The sequence below is a fragment of the Psammomys obesus genome, unplaced genomic scaffold (genome assembly GCF_907164565.1).
Source record: "Psammomys obesus unplaced genomic scaffold, mPsaObe1.curated_primary_1811, whole genome shotgun sequence".
Taxonomy (NCBI): domain Eukaryota; kingdom Metazoa; phylum Chordata; class Mammalia; order Rodentia; family Muridae; genus Psammomys; species Psammomys obesus.
The window spans coordinates 50,634,891-50,647,559 of NW_026585504.1; the positions used below are offsets into that span (position 1 = coordinate 50,634,891).

Genomic DNA, 12,669 nt, shown 5'->3' on the forward strand with positions numbered 1-12,669 from the left:
GTCTCTTCCTTGTTTACAATAGTGCAGTCTGTGCTTCCAGTGGTCATTGTCACAATGACACACAAGTCGGTGAACTACAGTAGCCACAGCTACCTGACCTCCTGAGCTGGAGAGATCAGTGCTCTCAGTGGGTGTATGTGTGTTCCAGAAAATTAATGACAAACGACAGAAATCAAACTCCTAAATTAAAGGACAAAAAAGAGAAGAAAAAATAGTGGAAAAATAAGGAAAAGAGGACCAGGTGTCCTCTGGCAGCTCAGATGAAATATTCCCGTTTGCACTCGCTGGCTGTGTTTTGCAAGTCAATTTCATTTCTGAAGGAACTGTCCAAGTTCTCTGGGTATTCCTTCTCCTTCATCTGATTGGTGAGGTGTGACTGCTTATACTGATAGAGGAAGCGGGTCATGATTCCGATGACACAAAATGTGATAAAAGTCACCACTGCTATGACGCCTGTAGGGTAAACAGGAGGAAAGAGAATAAAGTTGTCACCAAGATAATTCAGTCTAGACAATGACAGACTTTGAAGGAAAAAAAAGCAACAAAGCTAACACATGAACAAAAATCTGCTGTGTATCTAGAAATAAAGACTTTCCCGGAAGCTCTTGTCCTTCCATTTCTACAAAACCTCCTATAAGCACAGTACTGTGGGAGAAAGGCTGTTTCCTCTAGGTTATGTGATGAGTGAAGAATAAATATGGGGTTAGAACAACAAAGGACTTATATAGTTTCTGAGTTATGGTTTATGTTGCTGCTATAGATCAAGCCCAGATTCCACAGATTTTAAACATACTAAGCCTTGCGGAGAATTTCTTGGTCTGAGAGCCAACCCCCCTCTTTGTCTCTCTAGATTGTTTTCTCTGTCTCTGTCTGTGTCTGTGTGTGTGTGTGTGTGTGTGTGTGTGTGTGTGTGTGTGTGTGTGTAGCTGTGTGGCTGTCATGGCACTGGTTTTATTAACAAAAGACAAAGTTCAGGAATCTGTTCTTGCATTCCACTTTGGTTTGAGGCAAAGTCTGTCCTGCTGTATCTGTCATTTCACCATTCTGGACTACATAGACCATATTTTAAATAAATAAATAAATAAATAAATAAATAAATAAATAAATAAATAAATAAATAAGAAGAAACCAGGCCAATAAGCAACAAACAACATTTACACAAAATTAATAATTAATAACAATAAAACATTGACATTTTGGTCATCAGAATAACTTCATTTTTCATAAAATACGCATATTTGCATATCCCACATGGTCTAAGTTGTTTGACTAATGAAAAAGCACCTATTTTGGAAACTCATTGCTGGTTATTGTTAAGCCTTGCCAAGAATTCCTTGGTCTAAATGCTGCTATCTGTGTGAATTGATACCAGAAAATTAAATATAAAGCCCTATCTTCCATCAATTTTTAACAGTTTTGACAATAACTAAGATCACTTACGTTTGTCATATATTCTAAATTCATTTTGTGACATATTTCCAAAATATTTTAAAGGAGGGCAAAATAAAATATCAAAGTTGGTAGTCTAATCTGGGTAGCAACGACTGATTCTGAAGCAAAAACTATAGCTTTAAAATATGACAGAGGTTGCCTCTTTCCTGCTGCTGGTTTGAAGAGGATATTGCAGGCTATAAGCTGAACAAGATTCCCAGGATCTCCTGTAGGGCTTTGATAACATTCCTACTCTCAGAGAGACTATGCAGAGTTTGCCAATACGTGCTGAATGCCAGAACCCAGTCTTTCCTCATCAAATAAAAACTTACAAGAACAAAAAAACCTACAAAATTCTCTATAATATTTACTGATTTCAATGAAATATCAAGAGACTTCTCTGAAAAAAGGGCATGTTTCTCCCTCTCTGCGATGCCACTGTGGTGGAGTCCTTTCATCCCCCCCTTTTTTTTGGAACTGGCTTCTATGCTGCTATCATTGTGTGTTTTCCTATCTCCTCCCTACTCTGCTCTCTCTAGGAAGGCACAAACCATATCTCTCATCCTGCATCTCTATTCTTAGAACAATTCTGACCTAGAGCAAAAGCTAATTAAATAGAGGTGAAATGAATGACTCCTGCTAACTTTTAAGAACTCCATCTGGAGTGTATTCATTTATCCCAGCTGGCAGAACGCAGAGGTGAGGCACATGCTAGGGTTACAAGTCATCAAAGAAAAAGGATTTCCATATCTCGGGCACCTTACATTAAACCAAACTTAAGAGACATTCCATGTTTCAAGACCCAGTTGGAAACATCAAAGTACTGCAGGCTTTAGTCTGTCTGAGACAGAATAAAGAGTGAGGTACAGTGAGGCAACAGGCAGTTCAAAAACAATAAAGAAAGGGAAGGTGGTTGGGGATGAGCTGTAAGCAGAGCAGGCAAGCTCTATATCCATAGCCAGATGGACTGCTGGATTTGGAACTTCTGTCATGTAGGCTTCACCCTGCTCATTATATTTAACCCAAATCACTTGGCAAAGTAAAATGACTGCAGCTCTGTCCATCTGTCTGCCCCAATGTGAATTCTTTCCACACATAATCTTATTGGTCTGTTTTGTATGTGTTTTGGAAGTAACAACTGGATGCAATGAACAAGATGCAGGGAGCCGTCTGTGGGTAAATGCTCCAGCTGTTGGTTCAGAACTCAGCTGCCTACTGAATTTGAGACAGAGTTGCCCACACTGGAGGAGAGTCTGTTGTTAATCTTGAACCATGCATAAAGTGGCTAAGGGCTGGACAAAGAGTGCCAGATTCTGGATGTTGAATGATCATGGGTAAAGAAGGCCTCAGATAACTTTATCCAGAAAACAGGATTATAGATATCTTTCTGCTTTCAGTAATGAAGACAGGTTACCTCCAATGACTGCTGAGTCACTTCGGACTGCATTTGTGAGTGGTTCATGCTCATCTGCCTTCCCAAAGGGATCTAGAAAGAGGAAGAAACACAAAGCTCAAACTTCACCTTTCACTCAGCTACAGGGAAGGAATATGCAATGTACATTTATGAAGTCTAGCAAGATTCCTACTAAGATGTGAACAAACATTGTGAAGGGATGCATTTAAAATTACAATATGAGTTCAATCCCAGAACCTGCATTAAGAGCTGAAATCTGGGGTTCCAATCTGTTATCCCAGTGAAGGGGTAGCTGGTAACATATCTAGATGACATAGAGAGACAAGGGAGACTGTGCCTCTGAAACAAGATGAGAGACCTAACTCCCAAAACCTTGTCCTCCCAACTCCATTTGTTTTGTGGCATGTATACACATACATGATAAATATTTAAACATGAATAAAATGTACTGCTTACAACCCATAACCTATGATCTCATTAGCTTGTAAGTAAGTTGTAGGATAGCTCTGAACTAGGTGAGGGCGGTCCCTGGCCCATGCACCTTCAGTGATCCCCTCAGCTTTCTGCTTTGCTGAAGAATTTCTAGGAATGACAGCTGCCCTGTATTTCAAACACACTTTCCTCGTTACCTCAATGACCTTTTTAGCTGCAGCTGGACCTGAGTCTACTGGCAAGGACAGCCAAAAACACTGGAAAAATTAGCACCTCAGAGCAGCCCTCACCAGGAGAGCAGCTGTCCAGTGTGTACCCTTACCCTCTGAGCTATTGCTCTAGTCTGGTTTATTTTTCTTTTGAGACAGGGTCTCATATACAGCAGGCTGGAGTTTAACTTGTTATGTAGTATAGGCTGATCTTGACCTTGCTGTGTAATGGAGGATGGGAGACTGAGGAAATGAGAAATGGACAGAGACAGAGAGATAAAAAGACAAGAACTGAAGGAGACAAAGAAAGGGACAGAGTGAGATGAAGCGAGGAAAAGGACAGGGAAGGAGATAGATAGGGACAGAAGAATAGAATATGGAAGGAGATAGGAAAGAAGATAGAGATGGGTGAATAGAGGAAGATAGGAAAACTTAGAGAGGAAGACAGAAATGAAACAGAGTCAGTCATAAGGAGTAAGAATAAGACAGAGGGAAAATGGAAGCTAGGAAGGAAGAGATGGAACAACTGCATCTCAGGGAGACTGATAATAAAGGCAGGAGGAAGTAAGGGGGAGAGAACCAGGAAGGGAAGGAAGGAGAGAGTCTGGACAGAAAGGCAGCAGGAGGGAAAGGCAGATACTTAGCTACTCTATCTCCTGTGTCCTTAGAACTTCTTACTGTGGTGTGTTCTTTTTCTTATCTTCTTCCTGAATTCCCTTCTACTTCTCCATGACTACTCAAATCTCGATTGTTCACAGTTCACATGATTCCTTTATCTTAACACAGCTCATACTGGTTTAAAGTTTATTTAGCAGGTGTACTACTTTTAACATTATAAACAACATAGTTCTGATGTTAAACCAGATTTCTCCATTTCTAACATTCTTTGATGTTGATAGGTTGATACATATTAATTTACTTTACTAATTCTAATTCTCTAATGCCACAAGGAAAACATTTCAGATTGAATAAGGTGACAGTTCCAGTAGTATATTTGGCAGTCATGTTCTGCAGAGTAACCTTTATCATCATAGTGCTGATTTAATATTACATTTTAAAATCTCCTATTAATATTATATTTTAAAATCTGATCTGACCTTTTACTTTTCTTCTCCCACAATGAAAGCCTTAGCCTAGATGCATAAATGCATCTGTCAATGCAACCTCCACCTGCCACTTACCATTTATCTACCTCTATCAATTCATCTGGCTATAATTTTTCTGTCAAAAGTAATACTATATGAATATATATATATATATAATGTGTGTGTGTATGTGTGTGTGTGCACATATCTATATCGTGTAAAAACTCCCATTTTTAAGTACAATATTAGACATTAGACATTGCATGCTGACTAAGCCATGGTCTGTTTTTTTTCTTTTATCCAGTACTAAGAATGCTAGATGTCACCAGAAATATGCAACATACTTACACATTTCTTTTGAGAATTATCTGCCATCTGAGAGTGCCAAAGTACAAACTGAATTTAGACACTCCTATTACTTTTTCTTTATATGATATCAATCTGCAGCTGAATAGTGATATATCAAAGTAAATGCAGCAAACTATTAATTTTTTTCCTGAATTTTATGACTCATTTGGAGACTTTTCTGGTCAGGGTGTGGATATCTTTCCCAGGTGTGAAACAAATTTTATGGAGTAAGTATAATCCCCTTGTAGGGAAGCTTTTTAACATTTAGGATGTTATAAAAGGCAATTCCATAAGAATTGGGAAGTAAACAACTCAGCAAATCCAGGAAGTCCCTGAAACATGCCAGTGCAATAGGCCCCTCTCTCTGCAAGCTTATATAGGCAGGAAGGAATGTTTAGAGATCCTTTTATATCAGTCAAGCTGCCTGAAAATATCTTAGACTATTAGAGCTGCCTGAAAGAGGCAGAGATTTGCAAAACTGCCTGAAAGAGGCACTGCCTGACCTGTTGAGCTGCCTACAAGTTTTTCAGTGAATTCCAGTGCTTCAGCTTATATGACCCATCACCCATTCTTGGGTAGACTTTGGAAATGCAACTATCTTTGAGTCATTTTTGTTCCTGTGGGCAAGCCATCAGCCATAGTCCCTTAAATAGACCCTATAACACTCACTGGTTCATCAAATTTGATTTTGGTCATACCCTAGCTTTGGTCTGTGACCAGTTCTCTATCTGAGCTGAATAGATGTTTCTTCACATCTTCTCAGGAATAGTGTAACACAATGCTAAGCTAATTAATTCCTTGGGACAGTAACTGCTAGACACACAGCACTCCATTCACACACACAAAACACAAGTCCACAGCCTTCATCCCCAACTACTCTGCCATTTAAATCACACTTCCAAAGACAATTTGCTCTTCCTACTAAACACCATGGAGGCAATTATGGAACAACTAGAAGTAATCTACACAGCACAGCTTTGGTCGAAGTTTCTCAACAAATCTAATCCTAAAATGCTCAAGCTTGCCTGCCTTGTCTCACACAATGGACACAATCAAGACCCTCAGCACAGTTTTTCCTTTTTTCTTCTGTGGCTGTTGTGGAGGGCTGCTTGTTTGTCAAGCTGCTTTGTTATTTATTGAAAAACATATTTTCACCCTGGCCTTCACCTTGAGACAGAAAAGAGGAAGTTTTGTCAAGTTCCTTAAAACTTGTTCATGGAAACTTGGACCAAATCTGCTATAGGGAAGTAGTACTAGAAAAGAAGTTTGGCAGTTCCAGGAACTTCTTTTTGTATTTATGTGGCTTGGTTTTGCTTTGCCTATAATAAAGGAATTATGGAATAAACTCAGGCTGCATTCTTACTGACAGCCCTCTGGAGCCAATTCTGTGTATATTGTGACTTGCTTAAAATATTTCTCTTTTTTTAATTTTATTTTTCTTATTAGTTACATTTTGTTAACTCTGTGTCCCAAATCTATCCCGCTCTCTCATTCCTCCCCCCGAACCCCATACTCCCTCCCTGGTCTCCTCCCTGCCGCGTTCCAAATCCACTGATAGGGTGGACCTCCTCCCCTTTCACTTGACCCTGTTTTATCAGGTATCTTCAGGGCTGGCTGCAAAGTCCTCCACTGTGGCCTAACAGGACTGCTCCTCCCCTGGGGGAGTGGGGAGGTCAAAGAGCCTACCCTTGAGATCCTGTTAGAAATAGTCCTTGTTTCCCTTATTTTGGAAAACTACTTGGTTACTGAGCTATACCACGGGCCACATCCGAGCAGAAGTTCTAGGTTATATCCATACATGGTCCTTGGTTGAGTGTCAGTCTCAGAAAGGACCCTGTGCCCAGACATATTTGGTCCTTGTAGAGCTCCTATCCTTTCCATATCATACTAACTCCCCTTCTTTCATATGATTCCCTGCACTCTGCCGAGGGTTTGGTTATGAGTCTTAGTGTCTGTTTTGAAACACTGCTAGGTAGAGTCTTTCAGATGCCTTTTGTGGTAGACTCCTGTCATACGTTCAATGTACATCCCATTTGTCTTTCTAAATGAGGATTGATCATCTTCGCCTGTGTCCACTTTCTTGATTATCTTTTTTAGGTGTGTAGATTTCATTATGTTTGTCATATCTTGTAGGTCTATATAAGTGAGTATATTCCATGTTTGTCTTTCTCCTTCTGGGATATTTCACTCAGGATGATCTTTTCTAGATCCCACCATTTGCCTGCAAATTTCATAATTTCCTCCTTTTTGATTGCTGAGTAGTATTCCATTGTGTAAAAATACTACAATTTCTGTATCCATTTCTCTGTTGATGGACATCTGGGTTGTTTCCAGGTTCTGGCTATTACCAATAAAGCTGCTACAAACAAGGTTGAACAAATGTCTTTGTTGTGTACTTGAGAAAATTTTGGGTATATACCTAGGAGTGGTATAGCTGGGTCTTGAGATAGCACTACTCCTAATTGTCTGAGAAAGCGCAAGATTGACTTCCAAAGTGGTTGAACCAGTTTACATTCCCACCAGCAATGGAGGAGGGTTCCCCTTTCTCCACAACCTCTCCAGCATGTGTTGTCACTTGAGTTTTTCATCTTGGCCATTCTGATGGGTGTAAGGTGAAATCTCAGGGTCGTTTTGATTTGCATTTCCCTAATGGCTAATGAGGTTGAGCATTTCTTTAAGTGTTTCTCTGCCATTCGATGTTCCTCTATCGAGAATTCTCTGTTTAGCTCCGTTCCCCATTTTTTAATTGGATTACTTGGTTTGTTGCTTTTCTCCTTCTTTAGTTCTTTTTATATACTGGATATTAGTCCTCTGTCAGATAAAGGGTTGGTGAAGATTCTTTCCCAATCTGTAGGCTGTCTATTTGTTTTGATGATGGTGTCCTTTGCTTTACAGAAGCTTTTTAGTTTCATGAGATCCCATTTATTGATTGCTGCTCTTAGAGCCTGTGCTGTTGGTGTTCTGTTCAGGAAGTTGTCTCCTGTGCCAATGAGTTCTAGGCTGTTCCCCACTTTTTCTTCTAACAGATTTAGAGTATCTGGTTTTATGTTGAGGTCTTTGATCCACTTGGACTTTAGTTTTGTTCAGGGTGATAAATAGACATCTATTTTCATTTTTCTGCATGTGGACATCCAGTTGGACCAGCACCATTTGTTGAAGATGCTGTCTTTTTTTCCATTGAATGGTTTTGGCTTCTTTGTCAAATATCGAGTATTCATAGGTGTGTGGGTTTATTTCTGGATCTTCTATGTGGTTCCATTGATCCTCCTTTCTGTTTTTATGCTAATACCATGCAGATTTTATTACTATTGCTTTGTAGTACAACTTGAGATCAGGGATGGAGATACCTCCAGATGATCTGTTGTTGTACAGGATTGTTTTGGAGATTCTGGGTTTTTTGTTTCTCCATATGAAGCTGAAAATCTTTTTTTCAAGGTCTGTAAAGAATTGAGTTGGTATTTTGATGGGAATTGCATTGAATCTGTAGATTGCTTTTGGCAGGATGGCCATTTTCACAATGTTAATCCTACCAATCCATGAGCATGAGAGTTCTTTCCATCTTCTGAGATCTTCTTCGATTTCTTTCTTCAGAGACTTGAAGTTTTTCTCAAACAGGTCTTTCCCTTGCTTGGTTAGTCACACCAAGGTACTTTATGTTATTAGTGGCTATTGTAGAGGGTGTAGTTTCCCTAATTTCTTTTTTTTTAAATATTTTATTATTATTATTAATTACACTTTATTCATTTTTTACCCCCATAAGCCACTCCCTCCTCTCCTCCCGATCCCACCCTTCCCCCCCTTTCGGCATGCACGCCCTTCCCCAAATCCACTGATAGGGGAGGTCTTCCTCTCCTTTCTGAACTTAGACTATCAGTTCTACTTTCTTTCTCAGACTTTTTGTCTTTGTTATACAGGATGGCTTCTGATTTTTTTTTTTTTTTTGAGTTGATTTTGTATTCTGCCACTTTACTGAAGGTGTTTATCAGCTGAAGGAGTTCTCTGGTTGAATTTTGGGGGTCACTCATGTATACTATCATATCATCTGCAAATAGTGACACTTTGACCTCTTCATTTCCTATTTGTATCCCCTTGATCTCCTTTAGTTGTCTTATTGGTCTGGCTAGGACTTCAAGTACTATGTTGAAGCGGTAGGGAGACAATGGGCAGCCTTGTCTTGTCCGTGATTTCAGTGGGATTGATTTAAGTTTCTCTCCATTGAGTTTGATGTTGGCTATAGGCTTGCTGTATATTGCCTTTACTATCTTTAGGTATGTGCTTTGTATCCCTGATCTCTCCAAGACTTTAAACATGAATGGGTGTTGGACTTTGTCAAATGCTTTTTCGGCATCTAAGGAGATGATCATGTGGTTTTTCTCCTTCATTTTGTTTATGTGGTGGATTACATTGATGGATTTCTGTATGTTGAACCATCCTTGCATGCCTGGGATGAAGCCTACTTGGTCATGGTGGATGATATCTTTGATGTGTTCTTGGATTCAGTTTGCAAGTATTTTATTGAGTATTTTTGCATCAATGTTCATAAGTCAGATAGGTCTGAAGTTGTTTTTTTTTTTGTTGGATCTTTGTGTGGTTTAGGTATCAAGGTGACTATGGCTTCATAGAATGAGCTTGGTAGTGTTCCTTCTGTTTCTATTTTGTGGAATAGTTTGAGGAGAATTGGTGTTAGCACTTCTTTGAAGGTCTTGTAGAATTCTGCAATGAAGCCATCTGGCCCAGGGCTTTTTTTGGAGGGGAGACTGTTAATGACTGCTTCAATTTCCTTGGGAGATATAAGGCTATTCAGTCTTTCTACCTGATCTTGACTTAATTTTGGTAGATGGAATCTGTCAAGAAAATTATCCATTTCATTTAGATTTTCAAATTTTGTGGCATATAGGCTTTTGTAGTATGACCTAATAATTGTTTGAATTTCCTCAGTGTCTGTAGTTATGCCACCATTTTCATTTCTGATTTTGCTGATTTGGATAGTTTCTCTCTGTTTTTTAGTTAGTTTGGCTAAGGGTTTGTCTATCTTGTTGATTTTCTCAAAGAACCAGCTTTTTGTTTCATTGATTCTTTGAATTGTTTTATTTGTTTCTAGTTGATTGATTTCAGCCCTGAGTTTGATTATTTCCAGCCATCTGCTCCTCTTGGGTGTATCTGCTTCTTTTTTTTCTAGGTTTTTCAGTAGGGCCATTAAGTTGTTTGTATGTGATGTTACAAATTTCTTCTTGCAGGCACTTAGTGCTATAAATTTTCCTCTGAGCACTGCTTTCAATGTGTCCCATAAATTTGGGTATGTTGTGTCTTCATTTTCATTGAGTTCTAGGAAGTCTTTAATTTCTTTCTTTATTTCTTCCTTAACTCAGCTGTCATTGAGTAGTAAGTTGTTCAGTTTCCATGTGTGTGTCTGCTTTTTGTTGTTTTTGATGTCCAGCTTTAATCCATGGTTGTCATATAGTATACAAGGGATTATTTAAATCCTTTTGTATCTGTTGAGGCTTGCTTTGTGACCCACTATATGGTCTATTTTGGAGAAGGTTCCATGTGGTGCTGAAAAGAAGGTATACTCTTTGAGTTTGGATGAAAAGATCTGTAGATGTCTATTAGGTCCATTTGATTTAGAGATTCTGTGAGTGCTTTTATTTCCCTATTTGGTGTCTTTCTAGTTGATCTGTCCCTTGATGAGAGTGGGGTGTTGAAGTCTCTCACTATTAAGGTATTAGGATCAATGTATGATTTAAGCTTTAATAATGTTTCATTTACGAATGTAGGTTCTCTTATATTTGGGGCATAGATATTCAAGGTTGTGATGTCCTCTTGGTGGATTTTTCCTTTGATGAGAATATAGTGGCCATCCTTATCTTTTTTGATTAACTTCGGATGAAACTCTATTTTATTAGATATTAGGATGGCTACTCCAGCTTGTTTTCTGGAACCATTTGCTTGAAATACATTTTTCCAGCCCTTTACTCTGAGGTAGTGTTTATCTTTGTTGCATAGGTGTATTTCTTGGATGCAACAAAATGTTGGATCCTGTTTCCGCAACCATTCTGTTAGCCTTTGTCTTTTTATTGGTGAGTTGATTCCATTGATATTGATAGATAATACTGACCAATGTATGTTAGATTCTTTTGTAATGGACTCGGTGATCTTACCTTGTTTCATTGCTTGTTATCCTTTCATTTTTGTTGGGTTATTATCTGTATGCCCTGTTTTCTTGGGTGAATTCGTTTTCGTTGGATTGGAGTTTTCCTTCTAATATCTTCTGTAGGGTTGGTTTGCTGTGTAGATATTGCGTAAATGTAGTTTTGTCATGGAATATTTTATTTTCTCCATCTATGTTGATTGAAAGCTTTGCAGGGTATAGTAGTCTGGGTTGACATTTGTGATCTCTTAGAGTCTTCATGATACTTGCCCAGGCCCTTCTGGCTTTCATAGTTTCTGATGAGAAGTCTGTTGTGATTCTGATAGGTCTACCTTCATATGTTACTTGACTTTTTTCCCTTGCTGCTTTTAATATCTTTTCTTTGTTCTGTAGATTTAGTGTTTTGCCTATGATGTGACATGATGTGTTTCTTTTCTGGTCTAGTCTATTTGGGGTTCTGTAGGCCTCTTGTATATTTATGGACATCTCTTTCTTTAAGTTGGAAAAATTTTCTTCAATGATTTTCTTGAAAATATTTTCTGGACCTTGGAGCCTGGAGTCTTCTTTTTCATCAATTCCTATTATTCTTAGATTTTGTCTTTTCATAGCATCCTTGATTTCTTGGATATTTTGTGATTGGAACTTTTCTGATTTTACTTTTTTTTGAGAGAAGTATCAATTTCTGCAAGTGTGTCTTCAGCTCCAGAGATTCTCTCTTCCATCTCTTGTATTCTGTTGGTGATGCTTACTTTTGTGTTTTCTGCTCTTTTCTCCAAGTTCTCCAGCTCAAGGTTTTTCTCATTTTGTGTTTTCTTTATTGATTCTAATTCTGTTTTCATGCCTTGCGACATTTCTTTCATTTGTTTGAATTTGGATTCCTGTCTCTCTACGATGGTCTCTATTTCCTTGTTCATTTCCTTTTTACATGCCACTAATTTCATCTCTACTTGTGCCTCTATTTGTTTGGCTATGTTTGCCTGTGTTTCTTTAAGGATTTTGTCTATTTCTTCTTTCTTTACCTCCAATTGACTGGCCAACTCTTTGAAAGATTTGTTCATTTCCTTCTTATGAGCCTCAAATAATTGGGTAAGCATGGCTTTAAAGTCATTTTCCTATGCTTCTGATGAATTGGAGTATCCATCAATTTTGGGGTTTGCTGGTGAAGTCATGATGTCCTGATTTATGTTGGAAGTGTTCTTTTGCCTACTCCTGGCCATTGGCTTATCTGAAACCTTCCCTGTTTGTTTTTGGATTCTGCAAATCAGACTTTTACTGTCTTTCTCTGGCATTTGGATAGTTCTTCAGGAAGCTGAGAGAGGTCCCTGTACCTGTGGGAGAAAAGTATGCAGGCACAAACAGGGCAAATTCAGGCATGCGTGCGCACGTGTGTGTATGTTTGTGTGTGTGTGTGTGTGTGTGTGTGGACGTGTGTCTCAAGGGACAGAGTGATGAATAATGTTGAACCCTTGAGTGTGGGAGGGCCTCTGCATTGTGTATGTCGCAGGCGCTAGTAAAGATTGCAGTGCAATTTCTGGCATTAACTGCCTTTACTCCTCAATTAGACCCACAGAGCAGGAACTTCAATGTCCCAACTTCAATTGC

At 38.8% G+C, this 12,669-nt stretch overlaps 1 protein-coding gene across 2 annotated transcripts in view; it reads right to left on the minus strand.

The window, feature by feature from the left end:
* Positions 1 to 256: 256 nt before the first annotated feature.
* LOC129672149 (contactin-associated protein like 5-1) overlaps positions 257 to 12,669 on the minus strand; it is a 784,596-nt gene continuing 772,183 nt past the window's right edge. For both annotated transcript variants that reach the window (XM_055601442.1, XM_055601432.1), the window contains exons 23-24: positions 2,846 to 2,917; positions 257 to 453 (exon numbers count right to left, since the gene is read on the minus strand). In XM_055601442.1, coding sequence (XP_055457417.1) covers positions 257 to 453; positions 2,846 to 2,917 — 269 coding nt within the window. The remainder of the gene's footprint in view (positions 454 to 2,845; positions 2,918 to 12,669) is intronic.